This window comes from Cervus elaphus, chromosome 4, assembly GCF_910594005.1.
Source record: "Cervus elaphus chromosome 4, mCerEla1.1, whole genome shotgun sequence".
Taxonomy (NCBI): domain Eukaryota; kingdom Metazoa; phylum Chordata; class Mammalia; order Artiodactyla; family Cervidae; genus Cervus; species Cervus elaphus.
In genome coordinates this window covers 39,873,746-39,895,124 of record NC_057818.1, presented here as the reverse complement: position 1 = coordinate 39,895,124, position 21,379 = coordinate 39,873,746, and the positions used below count along the sequence as shown (strand labels likewise).

Sequence of the window (21,379 nt, the reverse complement as noted above, 5' to 3'; positions counted from 1 at the left end):
GAAGGACACAGAAGGCAACCTGAAAGAGCTCCCAGGAACTGAGAAGCAACAAATTAAGCATCAGAAAGAAAAATGGCTGCAATGAATTGAAACAAATATACATAAGTTCATGAGATCATGATACTCAAAACAGACAATAAAAAATGAAGTCACACAGACCTTGAGAATATAAACTGAAAGGTAAAGCAATATAGTTTCTAGAAAATAATAAAGGGAAGGACTACTAAATTGGACTCCATCAAAATGAAATACTTCTTTTAATCAAAAGATACCATTAAGGTTCTGGTTCTGAGTTAGAGAAAGCACACTCGGCCCTGTCTCTCCCACTGAATTCACCTATAAAACCTGGACAGAACATCTGGAATGCTGGAGAACCCCAAATAGGATGAACACAAAGTCAAGCCCAGACAGTTCATAATCAAACTGCTGAAAATTAAAGACAAAGGAAAAACCTTTAAAGAAGCCAGAGGAAAATGAAGCACTGTTTGTATGGGAACAACTGCTCGAGCAACTGCATGAAGGCTGTGCAGGAGCGGTCTGTGCTATCTTTCCAACTGCTCTGAAAATCTAAAGCCAGTTAAAAATAGAAAGTTAAAGGGACAAATAAATAAACACTGGCTGATATTATTGGGGATAAAAATGAAACATTTACTTACACTGCAAGAGTAAAACAGGAAACTTCAAAACAAATTTCAAACTTGGAAGCAGTGGTTGGTGAAGTAATCCCACCATCTGGTTTTGTGACCCTGAACAAGTTCTATTAACGTATTTTTGAGCCTTAATTTCCCAAGTTAAAGACCAAGGAGCTGGATTAGATGATCCCTAGTCCTGCCCAGGTCTCACATTTTATGGATCCTTCTTATTCCTCTAAACTGTTTCTCTATCAACTAAAGACTAAGGGTACCTTAGAGGTTAAGAAGATGAGATTTAGAATCAGTTGAGACCTCTCCCGAGTAATAATATCTACCTGAATGCTTGTAAGGATGAAAGGAAAAACAGTACGCAGAGTGCTCAAGCACCTGTGCTCAGCACATAGTGAAGGTATATAATAAAGACAGTCATTATTAATATAATGAAAGTCCTGCCTTAAGCCTCCTTCTTTTCCTATATTTTAAGTATTACTTTCAATCTTTAACAGCCTCTGCAGATTTAACACTCCCATGTACCTGACTCCCAGATCTGTATTTCCAAAGCTCCTGGTTCCACATATCCGACTACCTGCCAGACATCTCCAACTGGATGTCTACCACTGCTTACAGTTACGCTTGCCTGAAACCAGATCCTTCTCACAACTCAAGTCCTGTCATTCTCCCAAAGCCACCCAGGCTCAAAACCTCGGTCAGTTTTGCCTCTTAGGATCTCTTCAACTCCTTTTCTTGATCAACCACCAACACTTACTATTCCTTCAAAAAGTCTCTATATGAATGATTCCTTCCCATTCCCTAGTTCAGATCCCTAATACAAGCCTGAATTATTATCCATTCTGGTGCCAGATTCATCTTTCTCAGCCCCACTTGGATCCCATCACTTCCTCTACCATCTGCCAAATGAAGGGCAAATTTCTGATACTGCACTCAAGGCCTAGAACAATCTGGACTCAAATTATCTGATTCACAGAACATACACTGAAATTCCTAATACCCTTCCCCTGTCCTCCTTTTCCTTTGTGATCACTGAAATTGTGCCCATTTTTAAGGAACCAACTCAAAAACTACTTCTTCAGAAAGACTTCTGTTTCTAGAGACCTTCCTGATAATCTAGAACAGTAAAGGGGAACTTCCCCATCATCTATCACGTAGGTATATTAATAAAAAATACTGTTGGTATTAGCATTAGACAAAGAGATCAATGTAATAGGATAGAGTCCAAAAATAACCTCTGCCTGTACATGAACTTAATAAAGGTGATGCATCAGATCAGTAGGAAAAGGATGAGCTATTTCATAAGTATTGTTGAGACAACTGGCTATCAGTAGAGAAAAAAAAATAAAGTTAGATTCCTACCTTGTATCACATTTTAAAACTATAAAAATACTGGAAGAAAATATAGAGGATAATTATGACCTAGGACAGGAAAGGAATGTAAATGTATTAAAGGAAAATATTCACTAAATATGATTAAGTAAATCTTCTGCACCATAAAAAAACAATAAATAAAACTACAAAACAAGCTACAAGTTGGAAGAAAAATATGTCACAAATACAGCATCCAGAGGATTTATATTCAGAATATATACACAAGTCTTTCAGATAAGAAAAAAGATAAACAGAAATATATAAAGGCTAATTCAAAGAAGAAGAAAATAAGATCTAATATAACTATGAAACAATATTCCACCATTCTAGTAATCAAGGAAGCAAAATTAAAACAATGAGACCATCATTTAATCTGTCAGATTAGTAAAAACTTTAAATGCTAATAATATTAAAAGTCCCAATAATTTCATGTTTAAAGATCTACTCTGAAGAAGAACAGGTGTGCAAAGATGCAATTTTACCACAATACTATGTAAAATAGCGCATCACTAGGGAAACTGTTATATAGACTATAATACATACGTGACATTCAACAGTATGCAACGTAAAGAAATGCATATAGAAGAGTTAAGAAAAGACCTCCAAAATGCTGCTGGGAGAAAAAAAGCATGAAGACCAATACCAAATGATAGGATTTATGTAAAAAAAAAAACATATTTCTACAAATACACATTAGATAGGAATAAAAGTTAGAAAATTCTCAACAGGTATATACCAAATTGATTAGTATATCGTAATTATCACACTATATGTCATTGCTTAATAGATAGCCACTATTGGTATATACTTGTACTGACTCAAAACACTACTTGTAGGAATCACTTCCTCCCTCAATCCTAGAGGTCAGCCATTCTCTTCACTTTTAGAATAATCATTTCCTTGTTTTCTTTGTATTTTTGCTACTTATGTATTAGTTATAGCAGTTTTAACTACTGTAACAAAAAGAATGTATCTAATTCAACAGAAATCTAATTCTCTGCTAGGGTGGGCAGTATAGGTTGCCAGGAGTCAACTCTGTCGAGAAACTCTAGCTGATGGTGGCTCTGCCATTTCAACACATGACTTCAACGTTGCTCGGATGACTGCCTCCCTAGCCTACAGGAGAGGAAAAGAACAAGAAGTCTGCATGGGAAGGTTTAGGAACCAGGTGTAGAAGTGGCACACAATTTCATTCCATACCACTGATGAAAATTTTGTCACAGGTGCACATCTAACTGCATAAAAGATTGAGAATGAGGTATAGCTGAGCAGTCAATCCCTGACTTGTTATGGAAGGAGGAAAGAGCAGATCTTGATGGGCAAACAGTGGTCCTGTCACACGTCTCTACACAATATGGCTGAGTTTTGCTTGTTTTCAAATTTTAAATGAATGGAAACATAATATGTGATTCTTTTGTATCTAGTTTCTTTTGTATGTGTTTATGCCCCTTGGATGGAAGTGTCTCAGACAACCTGTGAGAGAATATGGGACATAAAGAAATGCTCAGGCTGGGTGCTATGCTACCTGAACTATTTAGTCCCAGCAAATCACACCTCCCAGACTCCACTTCCTCATACATAATAAGGAGTTGATTAATTGAACTCTCTTAATCTCTGTGATCAATCATAATACCCACTCATCTTTAGTCACACATGTTATTTCAAGGCTTTTATATCATGAATCTGCACTGAGTCACTCTACTCACTTTCCCCCAGCACCCACACCAGCAAGACTGATAACTAGCACTTGCACAACGGCCCTTGAAGTACTGAGCAACTTTTATATTCAGCAAACACAGCAAAACTAACTGGCCTCAACTTGGGCCCCTCTGGCCCTCAACTTATTAAAATTATATTCTAACCTAAGGTAACTCACCGAAGGCTCTACACATGAAATATTGAAAGCTGATTGATAAGCTATTAATATTTGCTTCAAAAAATACTTCAAATTCTTTAATACTCCTTTCTTCAAAAGGTGAGGCCTAATTCCCCACTCAACAGTGTGTGCTGTTTTTGGTGACACAATTCTAATGAACACAAAGTGGTAAAAACAATGGTGACTTATGAAACTAGGTCATAAACAACTGTGTGTGTGTTTGCATGTACATGTATGCACACACTCATGTGCATGTGTGTGTGTCTCATCACTGGGGGCAATCAGCTGCCACAACATGAAGATATTTACACAGCTCGAGAGAGGGGTCCACATAGCGAGGAACTGAGATCTCCTGCCAAAAGCTGGTGAAAAATGGGGCCTTTACCAACAGCCACATGAGTGAGCCATGTTAGAAGTGAATCTTCCAGCCCCACTCAAGCCTATACAGCTTCAGCCAATACAAAGAGTACTATATCAGGGCTTCCCTGGCGGTCTAGTGGTGAAGAATCCACCTGCCTATGGAGGTGACACAGGTTCAAGCCCTGGTCCAGGACGATCCCACATGCTGTGGGGCAACTAAGCCCATGCACCACAGCTACTGCGCCTGCACTCTAGAGCCTGTGAGCCACAACTACTGAAGCCTGCCTACCTAGAGCCTGTGCTCCACAAGAGAAACCACTGCAATGGAAACCCCCACACCACAGCTAGAAACTAACGCCTGCTCTCTGCAACTAGAGAAAGCTCGCACACAGCAACGAAAGACGCAATGCAACCAAAAATAAAAAAATAAATAAAATTTAAAAAAAAAAAAAAAAAAGTACTTAGGATAAATTTAACCAAGGAGGTGCAAGACTCATACACTGAAAGGAAAAACAACCCTAAAAAAAAAATAAAGCTTACTAAATTCAACAATATACACATCTGATGAGTCCATCAAATGTTAAGTCATATATAATAACCACCTACTTCTTAACATTCTCGAACTATCCAGAAGTTCATGAACCTTATAAGGAATTTGAAAATCTGAAACTAAAGCTATGATTTGATCGAAATGCTGGCAAAGGTACATAATAATTCAGAAGTCGGCAAAACACTAGAACAAAAAAAGCAAAAATGAGAAGACTTTTGCTGTTGTTTTCTGACTGTCTAAGTTAAGGCAGCTTTGAATAAAATGTTTTTAAAAGGCTGAAGTTACAAATAATCAATTAAAAATAGTTAATGCTTGATTTAAAATGGATAACCAACAAAGACCTTCTATAAAGCTCAGGGAATTCTGCTCAATGTTATATGGCCGCCTGGATGGGAGGAGAGATTGGGGGAAGAATGGATACACGTATATGATTGACTGAGTGCCTTTGCTGCTCACCTGAAACTATCACAACATTGTTAATTGGCTATACCTTAATACAAAACAAAAAGTTGTTTTTTTTAAGTAGTTAATATATTCACAAAGCCACTGAAAAATTCTTACCACCATAAAATCGGAGCATACAGCCAAGGTCAGGATTTGCTGCCTCCTCTTGTATTCGTGCAGGGTCATCAAACCCCAGTCTGGATAAGTAATCATAAACAATCTGAAGAGGTCGTTCAGTAGGTTCCAGTCTCCTGCTTACACAATTCAGAAGAAAAATATTTGGTAAGTTATAAACACACTTTATTTGATTTTTAAAATCTTTCAACTGCTCTTGATTTTTACTTCTATATCAATTTTCTTTAATATCTTATGATACAACTAGTGGTGCTCAAAGTTTCTGATCTCAGGATCCCTCTGTAGTCTTTGAAGCCCCCAAAGAGCTTTTGTTTACATGGGGTTTATCTATTGATAGTTACATGGGGTATACCTATCGACATTTATCTACTTATTTACTGAGAAACTAAAATTAAAAATTTCTAAATATTTATTCATGTTTAAATAACAATAAACCCATTACATGTTAACAAATATTTTCTCTAAACTGTATTTTCAAAATAGGACAAATGTAGTGATAAGACTTATACTGCTCAGCACTTTGTAAATCTCTTTAATAAAAATTAATTAAATTAATACCCCATTATTATTTTGAAATAGTTTTGACCTCATGAACCTCTTTAAAGAATCTCAGAGACCCCCAGAGGGTCCTTTGAGAATCTCTGGTTCAAACTTAAACTATGAGATGTAAAAGATTATACTCGGCCATAACTGATTTCACATAAGCTGCAACACAATTAAAAATGGAGACTTTGGGTTGCTGACCTCTAGCTTCATAGATAGATTTTTCCAAAAAAGTTAGGAAAGAACTGCCCAGTAATTAATGCAGAAATCATTCTGTTACATGGTTCTGACTGAAAGCAAGGAAAAGTCGGAATGTCAGTAATCATTTGTGGCTTCTGGGGATACTGCATATTTTAAAATCACACGAACTTAATGCCTCATTTACAATTACTTTAGGAGAAAGCAAACAGTTATAACAAATACAGCAGCTGAGAGCATGAACTCCAAAAGTCAGACTGCCTGGGTCTGAGTCTTACTTCCGCCACACACTCATGTGTGTCCTTAGACAATTTATTTAACCTCACTGACTTATTCCTCACCAGCATAATGGGAAGGACAACAGTGCCTAACTCACAGGGTTGTTACTAGAAGTATTTATTTATTTGCTTATAAGAAGATATCATACAGTACATAAAGGGCTTAGCACATTATTTCACATGTAGTCGTGTTCAATAACGTACTGACAATTATTATTCAAAAAATTCTTAGGAATGGAATAAAATTTTAATGAGAATAAAAATAGAATGTCCCCCCAACTGAAACAACAATCAAAAAACAAGTATAGGAACCACTTGCATTAACTGCAAGAAACATGATGCACCTTCCATCAAGGCATAAAGACATGAAGGATCTGTGTTCTGTGGTTCAAGAACTAGAAAATACTAGTTGGCAATAAGATTTACTTTTTAAAAACATGAAATGAGAATACTACAAAGGGAAATATAAACAACTGTAAAAAAAAAAGGATAATGTAGAAATGGAAATCACATTGATGCATATACAAAAAAAAAAAAAGATAAAAATAAAAGCCATGTTGTGGCCCCTTCTGACCCATCTGGCTCAGTTCTGACTTCCAGCTTCTGTAAACTCAGAACTATTACATGGGGAATGACCAAAGAACTAAAAGCCTACAAAGACCAGCAAATACTGAATTTAACAGAAATGGAAAATATACTTTTCAGAATAAAAACATCAGTTACAATGAATCTCTAATCAAATAAAAGAAAAGTCCACAAAGGGCTGTGACGATATTGGGCACCTTCCTCATACAATGGTAGAATCCTTCAAAGAAGGGTCCATTTTAAGAGAGACTTCTAATAAACTATCCTGGAGGGGTCAGTTAGTCGTGTGACAGGAAGACTGGCTGAAGGATTAAGCTGAAGACAGGGTGACCAAGGGCATAAACAGCTCCGTCTTTCCATGTCAAGAATGGTTATTAGATTTAGTCTAGATTGATCCAAAGAAAGGGACTATGACCAGTGAGAAGAAGTTGCACAGGTAGACTTGGATTAAAAATGAGGCAGAACCTTAATAATTAGAGATGCCCAACAATGAAACAGACTGTCCATCAATGTAGCTCAGAGAGAGCCACCTGTCACAGACAACTTAGAAGAGTCTGCTCTAGGAATCAAGTCAGGCCAGATGATCTTTAGGGTCTTTTACAACTCAGGGGTCTATGATGTATCTAAGACATCTTCCTAGTATAATACAAATTCTACCTAAACACTGCTATTATTTTTGGATACAGAGTTCAATGTATTTAACTATAATTATACATATATGGTGTATATGTATGACTACATATATACTATAACGATCACATATTCAAGACCAAGAAATTTTACTTTCAAGCTCTATCTTACCAGCTTGATTTTCTTACTTCTCTCTGGAAAACGAAGAGAATTGGAAATATCCTAACATATTTTGCATCATCAGATTTCCTGATCTAAAAAGATTCTGTAGATTTTGGAAACCCTCTTTAACTATTTCCACCAAAAGAAAGTATTTTCCCTGGGAGAGAGGGAAAAAAACTAAGAGAATCTCCACATCTGCTCTCATCAATTTAGCATAAATGAGCAAACAAGAAATATTTCAAGAAGTGCAAAAACAAGTAAAACGAGGGACTAATTCCATTTACTCATTAAACTCATCTGCTTAAGGGAGTAGAGAGTATGGGGGAGGGAAAATGCTATAATATGCTTACGGATCAATTCTGCATTTCAGAGTTCGAAAAAGTTTAACAGGCTGCTAATTAGCTATGTGTTAAATCTCTCACAAATCAAAGGAAATACATCTATTGCAAAACAGGTGTAAGACAGAATATGTTAGCAAAGAAAGGTTCCATTCATCATTTGAAATACTTCCGTTAAGGCTTTAAGAAGAGACAATAAGACTATTATTAACAGTGTGCTTCTCGGGCTTCCAGAAGCTACAACAGTCCTTGTAAATCTGAATATAAGTGCATCTGCTTGTTTTTCTCCAAACCAGCCAACCAATACAGTAATGCTATCAACAATGTTTGTAGCTCTTGTGTGCTAAGTCGCTTCAATCATGTCCAACTCTTTGCAACCCTATGGACTGTAGCCCCGTGTAGCTCTTAGCCAACAGTTATTCTGAACAGTGCCCACAGTTAAGTTACATGTAAGAGAACAGTAAGTTTCATTTCAGGGATCACTCCACATCAAGGAACATGAAACTGAGCAAACTCCAGGATACAGTGGAAGACAGAGGAACCTGGTGCGCTATACAATCCATGGGGTCCCAAAGAATAGGTCTTTAGTGACGAAACAACAACAATCACTCCACAAGAACACTAGTAAATAGTGGGAGTGCATTCTTACAACCCAAGACATTGTATCCAAGACCCTAACACAGCACAGAGCAGCATTTTATACAGCAAAGTCAGGTTAAAACTCAATCTCTGGCCAATAAGGTAAAATCTGCAAACTTTTAAGACCAACAATACATATAATGATATGGAAAACAAGGATACTTTGATGAATGTTTACGCCACATCTGACACTATGCTAGAAGTGTCTCACATTTTACAAAACTAGGAAATAACTAAAAGAGAGAGTCACATAATTAGTACATATGGCATCAGGGTTTGAACCTGTGCCAATTTCCTTACAAAGCCTTGCCTTTAGGCAAACAATATTATTTTTAAATGTAGCTAAAATAATTTATGCAGAAGAGAGCTCAAAGTACTTCCCATGTTAACTTATACCAAGAATGTAAAAAGTTATGTTTTAAAATTACTGTACATCATTAGTCTGATACATCATCATTTCAAAGATACACTATTTTTATATATCACTGTTGTATAAGAATCCTGCTAGACTTTGTAGTCCCTGGTTTCTGTGAGGGGGATTCTAAATTCTTGAAATTTCCTGAGTAATGGGAGTATCTTAATTATTCACAAGCCCCTTGGATCACCTCTCAGTTTATGCTAAGAGATGAGCTGACACAGGATGGGGGCTGGTCACAGAAAGACCAACCTCCTGAGGAGAGGCTTGGGGCTTGACATGAGCCCGACCTTGGGGGCGGAGAGGGCTGGAGATTTAAATTTGAGTTCAAGCACAAGATCAATGATTAAATCAATCAATCCTACCCTATAACTCAACAAAAATTCTGTACTGAAGCTTCCTGGTGGATGAACACACTCAAGTGCTGGGAGGGTAACACAGATGCTCCCTATGTGTGTATTCACTTGGCTCAGACAACAGAGAATCAATCCCTGGTTTGGGAAGATCCCCTCCAAAAGGGAATGGCTACCCACTCCAGTATTCTTGCCTGGAGAATCACATAGACAGAGGAACCTGGTGGGCCACAGTCCTTGGGGTTACAAAGAAATCAGACATGACTAAGCAACTAACACCTATACTTAAATAGTAATCTTAAATACTGCTTCCTTGAGTTCGGTGAGACATTCTAGTGAATTACTGAAACTGAAGGGGTGCAATAACTTAATAGTTGCAGGAGTAATGTCCTTTAACTTGTGAAGAAGTCTGTGCAAAGTCTCGGTGGTTAGTGTCAGAACTGTATCACAGTAAACCAGACGGCATTGCAATAACCATTAAGAAAAAAACACTGCCAATTAGACTATGACCTACCAACAAAATGCAAAATACACGCTGATTTCAGAAGTGAAAAACTAAAATGTAAAAACAAAAGTTTCAATAAAAGACAAATTACTTAATGTATAACACATTCTTTTATAGTTTAAAATAGTACAGAAATATGAAACAAAACAAAAAATTTTTCCTCAGAGTTAATCAGTTCAGTATGTATTCTGAAACAGGACTTTCCACTCCCCCTTTTAATGTTAAGATATGGTAAACGAAACTTCAGACACTTGTAAGAGGTCACCCAGCAAGTCAGTGATAGTAAAGGAATTACAACTCAGGATTCCAAATCGCAAGGGCATAACTTTCTGCTAGATATATCTTATCAATTATTAACTTATCTGAAAAAATGGTGTATCAGCCACCGAAATCTTAGTCATTTTGATGACTAAAAATAAAAGTAAATATATGACCAAGAGCCAAAGGGCATTTCATTTTGTTAAGGTAATGTTGTTACAACTTTTCAAAGAGAAGGCAATGATTACACTAAGCTTCACTAGTGAGTCATTTATCACTTAAACAGTCCAATAAAACAGACAGACCAAATATTAGGTAGAGAACACTGGACTGGGAGACAGGACACCTGTGTTCCAGCTATAGCTCTAGCACCAAGCAGCTGCAGGAATGTGCTGTGGACCTGACCTCTCCAGACCTCGGTTTCACATCTATAAAACGAAGGAAAATGGTTTCTGTGACTCCCATGGGGAAGTTGCTAGCCTTTTAGGCAGGACAATTTTTGCTGTACGACTTTCCCACACACTGAGGATATTAAGGCTCTCTGGTCCTTGTTCCCTAAATGCTGGTAATTCTCTCCTGTAGTTGTGATGACAAAAGCGAGGCCCCCACACATATTCCCAGATGGAAAGGGCAAGAGGTTGGTAGGGCTGTTAGGTCGGGTTCATTTTCCTAGTAGGTATCTCTCTCAGGTTCCTTCGAGGGCTAAAATTCTATAAATTCATAACCCCTCAGTTAAATTCAAGTGACAAGTCCATAACTAAAAAAGAGTAAGGAAAGAATAAAATCATGGATGATTTAGGAAAAATAATGGGGTAATTTTAGTGCCAATAATCCCATTTCTAGGACCCAGCCCCCAGATATCAACAATTTAAGATTCATGGGGAGAAAAAGAAAAGATTCATAGGCAAAGTTTAGTTATTACACTACTTCTGAGTGTTGAATGACTTGAAGTAACCTAAAGAGGTTAACACTAACTAGGTCCAGGCATCGTGTTAAGGACTTTACTTCCTCGCAACTCAAAATGTAGCACGTCATGCAGGAGCTTAACCGGACACAGCAGGCCCCAGAGCCACTGAGCCAGAGTCTGTGTGTGAACAAGCTTCCCAGGTGGACGCTGGAGTTTACGACGCCTTACAAGTAGAAATTCATTTAATCTTCATAACATGTATAATTTATTTAACCCTCAGATAACTCTATAATATAAATATCATCCTCCATTGTATAGATTAGTAAATTGAAGACAAAGCATTAGGTCACTTGCACAGTGAACAGTCTGAGCCAGGATCTGAACCCACAGGCTCTCAATCCAGAGCCCAAGCTCCTAAGTCATTACTGCATATTAGTTCTCAAGTTTTAAATAAGTTACAACATATGCATAAAATAAAGTACTCTGTAGCTATTAAAACTGGTATCTAAGGGATTTTTAACGACACAAGGAAATTAGTTGAGGTAAGCAGTAAATAAAACTGAATAAATAAATGGTATGGGTCCAACTATGTCATTTTTAAAAATTAGACACACCTACTCATTTCGAAAAAGATCTGGAAAAAAATGTGAGGGTATTGAGGGAAGGGGAAGGCAATATATGGAAGCTAGTGTCAGAATCTAGAGTTCAAATTCCAGGTCTCACTTACCAGCTGAGTGATTCTAGATGAAATGATTAACCCTTTTAAGACTCATTTTCCTCATCTATAAAATGGGGAGAGTATTTACCTCACAAAATTGTCATGAGGATTAAATGAGATAATCTACTAAAAGTCTAAGCATTGGAAATTATTATTTCTCTGTATATTTTTTCTTTTCCAAAATCTCTACAGTGATCATAAACTACACTTCAATAAACAGCAAAAAACTTATTAAAGAAGAGATAGTGCCTGACCTTGAACACACTACCAGACCTCTCAAAAAGCCTCAAATTCCCTCACTGAGAAGGAATAATCCTACCACTCTTACAGTTACTGTGAGGAGTTAAGGAGAAAAAAAATGCATAAAGCAGTAAGCCTGCTAACTAGCAAAAGAAAGCACTTAATGTTAGCTAAAATCTATCATCATCATTATCATTGTTTCTTTGGCTAGCTGAGACTTCTTTATCTCCTACTCCAGCAAAGAAAATACATTCATATCTCAAATACTGTATGATACCACTTATACATGGAATCGAAAAAAACACAACAAAAATAGTGAACGTAATAAAAAAGAAGCAGACTCATAGATACAGAGAACAAACTAGTGGTTACCTGTGAGGGGGTAGGGGGAGGTTTGGCAGGGCAATATAGGGGTGGGAGAGTAGGAGGTACAAACTATTGGGTATAAGACATGCTATAAGGATGTATCGTACAACACAGAAATACAGCTAATATTTTGTAATAACTGTAAATGGAGTACAACCTTTAAAAATTGTATAGGACATTTAAATTTTTTTTTTAATTTTAGAAAAAGGAAAAAATATATTCATATCTTCAAACCACAGTTCAATAGTGTTTTCATTATTTTGTAATCAATTCATTGTTTTGTTTCCAAAGAGCTATTTCATTACAAAATTATCAAAGCTACACTCTCCATTTTAAGAACAGTTTAGGTTCACAAAAGTAAATTGTATTGCATTTGGACTCAAGTAACAATACAATTAGTAGTAGCAAGCCAATTCTGGTGGGCTTTTCTCCACTTTTCTAATATCTCTGTATACATACACACTGGAATACAGATGAGTAAGTCTAAGGTTTAAATACTTGAACTCCCATCAGTCACTACCAGCTATAATGTAGGTCAACGCTTTCCACCTGATAAAATTAGATCGGAATCAGTGTTAAGATTTAGAAAAGCCTAAGGATCACCCAATCTGATCCTTTCGTTTTACAAATGGATTTAGGAAATGTAGTTAACTGGTGAACAAGGAAAACATTCAAGTGCTAATCTACTTTTTTCAGGAATTAGTCCAATTTCTAAAAGGAACATATAATAAACCTCAGTTTAGACTTTTAAAATGCTATCAATTTTTAGCTCAGCTAAATGTGTTACTATTATTACCACATTTTTTAGGTGGAAGTGGGAGCCTCCTTTCTCACTTTCAACAGTATTGAATCCACAGTTTTAAAATTCCATTTGGAGACATTTACTTATTACTGAGAAAGGGGAGGTTAGAAAGGCACTTAAGGAGCTCTTATCTGAGGTCTAACTCAAAGAGCTAATAGTTTTGTTTTGTTTTTTTTTAAAGCTGCATCAAAGAGTTCACACGCACAGTAGAAGACTACTGTGAGACTACTTTGTTTCTTTGCATTTATATAAGATTTTAAGGAAAACACAAATGTCTTTTTTTTTTTCACAAATGTCTTTTAAACTTATCAAAATATGTTCAACCTCACTCTATCACATAAATGAAAATTAAAATAACAAAATTTCTATAAGATTTCCAAACATCTACGTTTTTAGGCTTGAAAAAAGATTTGTCCTTGGAATGCTGAATTTACAATTCTCTAAAAACTGTTGACAATCATTTCTATTCACAATCAAGTATGTGTTCATGCGTAAGGATGTCAAAGCATGTAAAACTTAACACTAACGTGTTCTGGAGAAAGTAAGGGGGAAATAGGTATACTTTTACATTATTCATCAAAGTATAACTTCTATGAAGAGGAATTTGACAATATCTATCAAAATAAAAAATGCATATATCCTTTGAGACAGCAACTCCATTCCTAAGATGACTTCCACGTGGGAGAAATATCATAGGTACAAGGATATTCACTGCAGCAGTGCTTGTAGTAAAAAAACCTGTTAACAACCTACATGCCCACTAATAGGAGACTGGATAAATTTATGGTAGACTTGTGGAATGGAATACTATATAGCCATTAAATAAATGAAAATTATAAAATATTAATATGGAAAGGTATCTAAGATAGTAAGCTGACAAGGTGTTGCAGATAGCACCATCAGTTTTAAAAATTTATATACAAATAGTGACACATACTCATGCATGAGCATAGGTACTTGTCATTCTTTATTTCCTTTTATACCTTTTTATTTCATTCTATTTACCTGTATCACTTAAAAAAATAAAACTTCAAGGCCTTCCCTGGTGGTTCAGTGTAAGAATCTGTCTTGCAACATAGGCAACACAGGTTCTATCCCTGATCTGGGAAGATCCCACATGCTGCAGAGCAACGAAGCCCATGCACCACAACTACCGAGGCCATGTGCCGTAGAGCCCGTGATCCACGACAAGAAAAGCCACTGCAATGAGAAGCCCGTGCACCATAACTAGACAGTGGCCCTGGCTCGCCACAACTAGAGCAAGCCTGTGCACAGCAATGAAGATCCAGCACAGTCAAAAGTAATAAAAATAAACAATTTTTTAAAAAGAAAATAAAACTTAAAAAATTATTTATTGTTAGTTTAGATATTCAACCTATGATGTAACCCAAATGAAGTAACTATCAAATTTTCCTCCTCTAATACTTTTTAAATTCAAGGATTCTAATGTCAGCATTCTCAGAACAAGCCTGCGACTATAACCATCATCAGCTCCAGCATGAATAAAATCCTAAAGCCCACTTCCAAGCAGAAACACACATGACTTATACTGCAGTAGAATTAATGGTAAAATTCTGACCTCACCTGACCAGGTCTCCATGAAGCTGCAAATAAAGACTTTCCCTTCCCTCTCCAGCACAAATTTCTGATGCTGGTGTCTCTACTGTGCAAAGGACAAGATGTAGGTCGGAGGAGGAGGAGGCAGCAGAGGAAGCGGTGGTGGTCGTGGCAGTGCTCGTGTCCGCTCCATACAGGTAAACACAGCCTCTCTTCACGTCTTCTCTCAGCCAGTCTCTCTCTCGAGAACCAAACCTACTTCTCCTATTCAAGCAATTTCTGCTCCCATTGCGCTTCATATTTCTCTAAAAAAAAACGTCATGGAAAAGAAATCATTAGCCCAACTGTCCGACTGAGTTAGACATATTTGGTCCTCACCCCACCTTTCCACTCCTTATTCACCAATACTCGGCTGGGTACCATTTCCTCTCGTGGAGCCTTCTGCACCTGCCACGCCCATCCCTAAACTAGAAAATTTTATTCTCTTTACTGGCAGCTGTTCATGTCTCTGTCCATCATCTTCTGACCCTTTTTTTCTTTATGTTTTCAGAAAAATGTCAAGAACAACAGTAGTAGGCCTACTACCTAACTTTCACAAACTTTTATATTTTGCCAGATTTAGTTCAGATCATTATTCTAAAGAACATATATACGATACAACCTTACATATATAGCTAAAGCCACCCACTACCTAAAACCCCATTTCCCTTCTCCCTCCCCAGAAACAAACACTCCACTATACTTAGTGTTTATCATTCCATGCATTTTTTTACATTTGCCCTAAATGTATACATCTATAAACTCTAATATTGTTTTACACAATTTAAAACTGTATCTAAAACCTGACATACTTATGTTTCACCCTGTCATTTTTTCCCTTGATTCAACACTGCTTTAGAAATATATCTGTGATATTACACCCAGTTCATTCTTTTGAATACCATTCCACTGTATGAACACACCAAAATTTATCCCTTCTCCTGCTAAAGGCATTTAGTTTGTTTCTAATTTTTCACTGTTGGAAACAGTGAAAAACAATGCTGCAATAAACATTTTTGTATGTCTCCATCTGAAGTTTTCAGATGGAGATATACATCTTATATCCCAAATAAGCAAGTACAGAATCAACACAATGCTGAACAAATATTCTTTCCATTCTCATGTTTCAAAAAAAAAAAAAAAAAAAATTCCTGTTGCATTTGAAAACTTAGGTATGCATATACATTGTAAAATCACATCATCTCAAAGCAAAAACAACTGCTGCAGCAACATAAAAGTCTCTAAAGATCAATATTTACCTGCTCTATTTTTATAATGGGCCATTTCTATTCCCTTTAATAAAAAAAACAATTTCCACAAATAGTTACACTGTGCACCTCTCCTGGTCCACTCCCCACTGCATTTCACTCTGTTTCAGTCATATCCAACTCCCTCAAAACACCAATTATTTCGCAATTCCATGACTTATCTGAAAAGTCCTCCTCCATCTTGTCCACCTGAGTAGTTATTCCTCAAAATTACTCAAATGTCACCCTCTCTACGGAGTTTTCCATGTCTCTCATTCCCATTTTCTCCTCCTATCTAGAAAGAATTAATTACTCTCTCCTACACACTTCCACTGCTATGTAAATCACCATGTGTTTTTAATTATTTATTTGGTATTTTCTCCTCTGTTATACACTGAGAACCTATTATAGTGCCTTAGAGCCTAGGTGGCAGAGAGATGCATGCAGAACTCAGCTGATATCACAGAAATTTATCCCCGGCCCTACTGAAGCCTGACTAGCTCTGGCAAGAAGCTGAATAAACCTGGGGGGAAAAAATCTCCATTTTTTAATAGGAAACCTTATAATCTTTTCTTTGTATCAGTCACAAAGCAAATACTTTTGCTAATAGTCCTCACTGGAAAACAGAAATATCTATAATAAAGCTGATATTATTCTTGTACTTACTGACATTAAATATTTGAAGATAACTGTAGCACCTAACGGAGAAGGCAATGGCACCCCACTCCAGTCCTCTTGCCTGGAAAATCCCATGGACAGAGGAGCCTGGTAGGCTGCAGTCCATGGGGTTGCTATGAGTTGGACACGACTGAGCGACTTCACTTTCACTTTTCACTTTCATGCATTGGAGACGGAAATGGCAACCCACTCCAGTGTTCTTGCCTGGAGAATCCCAGGGACAGGGGAGCCTGCTGGGCTGCCATCTATGGGGTCACACAGAGTCGGGCACGACTGAAGTGACTTAGCAGTAGCAGTAGCAGCTAAAATTCAATCTCTGAAGATGATAAAGAAAGGGGAAGAAAAAGAACGTATTCCCCATGTAGAGAGAAAGAAAAATAAGAAATGAGAGTGGCTTCATTGCTTAAGTTTAGGATAACAGGTAAATTGATCATTTTATAGATCTTAGGGATTGCGGTATGGCTAATCAAAACCATGAGAATTATTACTGATACTAACTTTAGATAAATAGAGTAAAGCCCTGCTACAAGTGGGAACTAGGTCTCTCTATTCTCATCAAGAGCATTTTCTCAAAGCTGAACATATCACAATTAACAAAGGGCTTTCAAGCACTTATAAACACAGGGACCATCATATCTGCATGACTAAATAATCTTAACCAGTGCATAATTAACCAACTGATTTTAAGTATTTCCTATTTTTTATTCTTTGGGAAAGATCAACTGATCCTCTGAAAACAGTGTTCCATATGGTACAGCTACATTTATACAAAAAAGCCCTGCATTTTCAGTGGAGAGAAAGTCTGCTCACTTCTATTGAGAGGGCCATGGACACTACTCCACAAATCTATCAGAAGAACCCTTAAAAAAACTTAAGGTCAAACAATATCCCACTAACCTTCTCAATCTTAGAAAAGTCAAGGCAGACCCCAGGAGGTATTACCCTAAGTCACCCATGATTCTTCTTCGGTGAGAATGTTTAACAGTCATTTTTTAATGTGAATATCTATTTCTCTTAAAAGACTATACATAAATTCTTTAAGAAAGTTACGCTCTTGAAACACATGTGTTGTTGGTCAAAGAATGTATCTCCTTTTATATGACATAGTCCAACCTATGAAAATAAACTGCTGAGTTAGAACTTCAGTAGATATCTATCATTCTCTTAAACCTGTTCAATGGGCATTCAAAGGCCTAGATACCAAGGCACAGCCTTCTGGGAAAAATCTAGATTAAATGGTTAGCTATAATTATTGTTTAGTCGCTAAGTCACGTCCGATTCTTTTGCAACCCCATGGACTGTAACCCACCAGGCTCCTCTGTCCAGGGGATTTCCCAGGCAAGGATACTGGAAAGAATACTGGAATAGATTGCCATCTCCTCCTCAAGGGAATCTTCCTAACCCAGGGATTGAACCTGAGTCTCTTGCACTGTAGGCGGATTCTTTACCACTGAGTCATCAGGGAAGCCCTTAGCTATCATTAGTCACTGCTGAATTACACAGTGCTTCCTTCCCCACTACCTAAACCATCATGGAAGTATTGGAAAGGTCAGTACTCTCTTCTAAGATGCTTGCAGCTTTTTTAATCACTATTCCACTGGAATTGCTAGATTGAAAATACTTTATTTCCTCACTTACTCTTCTTATATGAGAACTACTGACAAGCTTCTCTAAAAGGGAACACAACCATAATCATCCTCCCATCAAACAAGTATATTAAGAGCACGTTTAAGATTTAAAGATATTTCTAGACAGTAGAAATCTTCAAAGTAAGCAATGAACTAAGTACTTACTTCAGTTTTACACTTTCCACCCTCTAAAAAATGAGGACAACATTGAGGGCTGGCTCTGATTAGTTCAAAGGTGATAAACTATTAAACGCTCACACACAATTAACTCTAAGATATGCATGGTAGAACAGGGTCTACTGAAGTAACTCTCCATACTCAGTGAGTTCTAAACTGTGAAATATCCTAAAGTAAGAGATTGTTCCCACATTCAAAAGTTCAGAATGATATGGGCTCATCTCGGAATACAAATGCTAAGGAATATCTTGAAATGGATGGAAGAGATAAAGAGAGGAAGAATATTTCAGTTCATTAAAATCTTTTTGGTAGTGATTGATTTTAAAAACCACATGTGCACATCATTTTGATAAAACTTGAAACTACTATTGAAAAAACAGGTCTCATAGCAGTCACTGACTTGATGAACTATAACTTCATTTATTATACAGACTCAGTAAAAAAAAAAAAGTAAAAGAGTTGGACATGATTGAGTGACTGAACTGAGTAAAAAAAAAAGCCAAACGATAGCAAACATCTGGAAATTTTTGCTTCAAGGCTACTCCTGATAATCTTAAAGAATATTAAAAATATCATACTTATATTCCAACTACAGTTATAAAGGACTATATTCTAAATAGCAATTTGCTAAATAAGATTCTGAATCCAAATTCTGAATCAAATTTTCCAATACTCTATACAGTGGTGTGTGCATGCTTAGTCACTTCAGTTGTGTCCTACTCTTTGTGACTCCATGGATCACAGTGTGCCAGGCTCCTCTGTCCATGAGATTTTTCTGGCAAGAATACCAGAGTGGGTTGCTATGTCCTCCTCCAGGGGATCTTTGTCTCCTGCATCCTGTATCGCAGGCAGAATCTTTACCGCTGAGCCACCCGGGAAGCCCTAGATCTAACCTGGCTAAGTTACACCAGCTTAGCTATAATTGATGTTCATGATTTGATATTAAGTATTAGAGAAGGGGGCAGCAGAGGAGGAGATCATTAGACGGCATCACTGACTCAATGGACAGGAATTTGAGCAAACTCCAGAAGACAGTGAAAGACAGAGGAACCTAGGGCGCTATAGTCCGTGGGGTCGAAAAGAGTTGGACACGACTTAGTGACTGAACAGCAACAGAAGAGTTAGAAAAAAGAATAAGTCTTTTTCAAAGGGTTTTTGGAGAAGAGTATGTAGGAGACGACAGATTCTGAAAGTCTTCTACTTATGTATTCCTTTCCCATTTCACCTAGCACAAAATTCAACCACTCAGCTACTGAAGTCAAGTTTTGTTTGTGAAAAACACACAGCACCTATTCTTCAGTCGATCCTGTTTATTTGCAAAGATGCAAAGACACTGTTTGGCCTCCCATACCACCAGATCAGCACTAGAATAAATATCAATTTCTGGAATCTTTCTAATAGCCTCCAGATTGGAACCCCAGTAGTAGTTTGGACCACTTCCTGGATCTGTAGGATGGTGGGAATCTTCAATAAAGATCCTTATTTCTCAATTCCTTCCCTCCCACATCTCATTCCCCATGGAAAAATAGTTGCTGTAAAAATAGCAAAGGCTGTTTACCTTCAAGGCCAGAGGGCATTTACCTATCTCTCAGACTTGCCCTTTCCTGATAAGCCAGGCAGCAGAATTTTTTTAAAGTTCATTTTAAAGTTCATTCACAATTTACATTTTTCTGACCTTACAGTTTTTTAAGTAAATATCCAAAAGCCTTTGAGTAATTAAATTTAAAACATGCTTAAATAGTTTACAATAAATATGTAAAAGGTCTATGTGGAAGTTAAGTATGAAAAGTTTATTTCAAGTTGGTGTATTAAGATTAGGAGGTAGTGGCAGAAAAACTTTTTTATTTTACAGAGTTCTAGTTTATGTCGTTTCGTGGATTCACCAGATGTTTCAAATCTACTATTTTTTTCAGTGTTGCCATCTTTGTGATGTCCTACGAATAACCTTAGTAGCGAGTATATGGTGCACACTCTCAATCCCAACGACCATTACTTAATAAATTTTTCAACATGATGTATTTTCATTGTCTTGCAAAGTATTTTCGAAACACGCCAAATCTAAATTTTCTTTGCTCTCTTCCTTTTCTCTGGCAAGTTTTAAATCCCGCTGACTCCTCTTCCAGAACTTTAGAAGGAATTCCATTCCTTCTCCAGGACCCCTAGTTTACGTATTTGACCTATGGAAAAATTTCTCTCCAACTAGATATTTCGAAAGCTAAAACTCCCTCCAGTGAATCTTCCACAATCTCTCCTTCTAACCACCTTCATTGTCCCCACCCCACCCTACATTCCTTGTGCATTTTAACTTCTCGTCATCACCTTGAAGACTCCATTCCCCCCCCCCACCCCTTGCCGGCATCTGCCTTCATTTCCTCCTACTCCCCCTAATTCCAATTTCTGCCAAAAAGCCCCGTTAGCTGCCTGTTGCATAACTGCTCCCCCATCACCTTCTCCCTGGATTGTCAGCCCCGCTCCCGCCAGCAGGAATGCCCCCCTTTTGTCCAACCCCTCCTCCCTCCTGCAACACGCCCAGAGCTTCCCCGAGATTAAGCTGCTCCGGGGATTCTCTCAGCAGGCGGGGCAGGTCGAGCTCCCAGGCCGGCGCTCTGGTGCGGGGAGCAGGTCTTAACTTCGGTGGGAAGCTCCGAGGGCAGAGGCTGCCGCGCCAGCCGGCGCAGCCCCGAACACCGCAGCGCCCGGCCAATCACCGCCGCCATCCTCCCGCTGGGGTGATGT

At 37.5% G+C, this 21,379-nt stretch overlaps 1 protein-coding gene across 1 annotated transcript in view; it reads right to left on the bottom strand.

Annotated features, from left to right (window-relative positions):
- The window catches only part of PHLPP2 (PH domain and leucine rich repeat protein phosphatase 2), a 59,620-nt gene that overhangs the window by 37,625 nt on the left and 616 nt on the right, over positions 1-21,379 (bottom strand). The window contains exons 2-3 of the mRNA XM_043899004.1: positions 14,902-15,179; positions 5,363-5,496 (exon numbers count right to left, since the gene is read on the bottom strand). Of these exons, the coding sequence (XP_043754939.1) occupies positions 5,363-5,496; positions 14,902-15,179 (412 nt within the window). The remainder of the gene's footprint in view (positions 1-5,362; positions 5,497-14,901; positions 15,180-21,379) is intronic.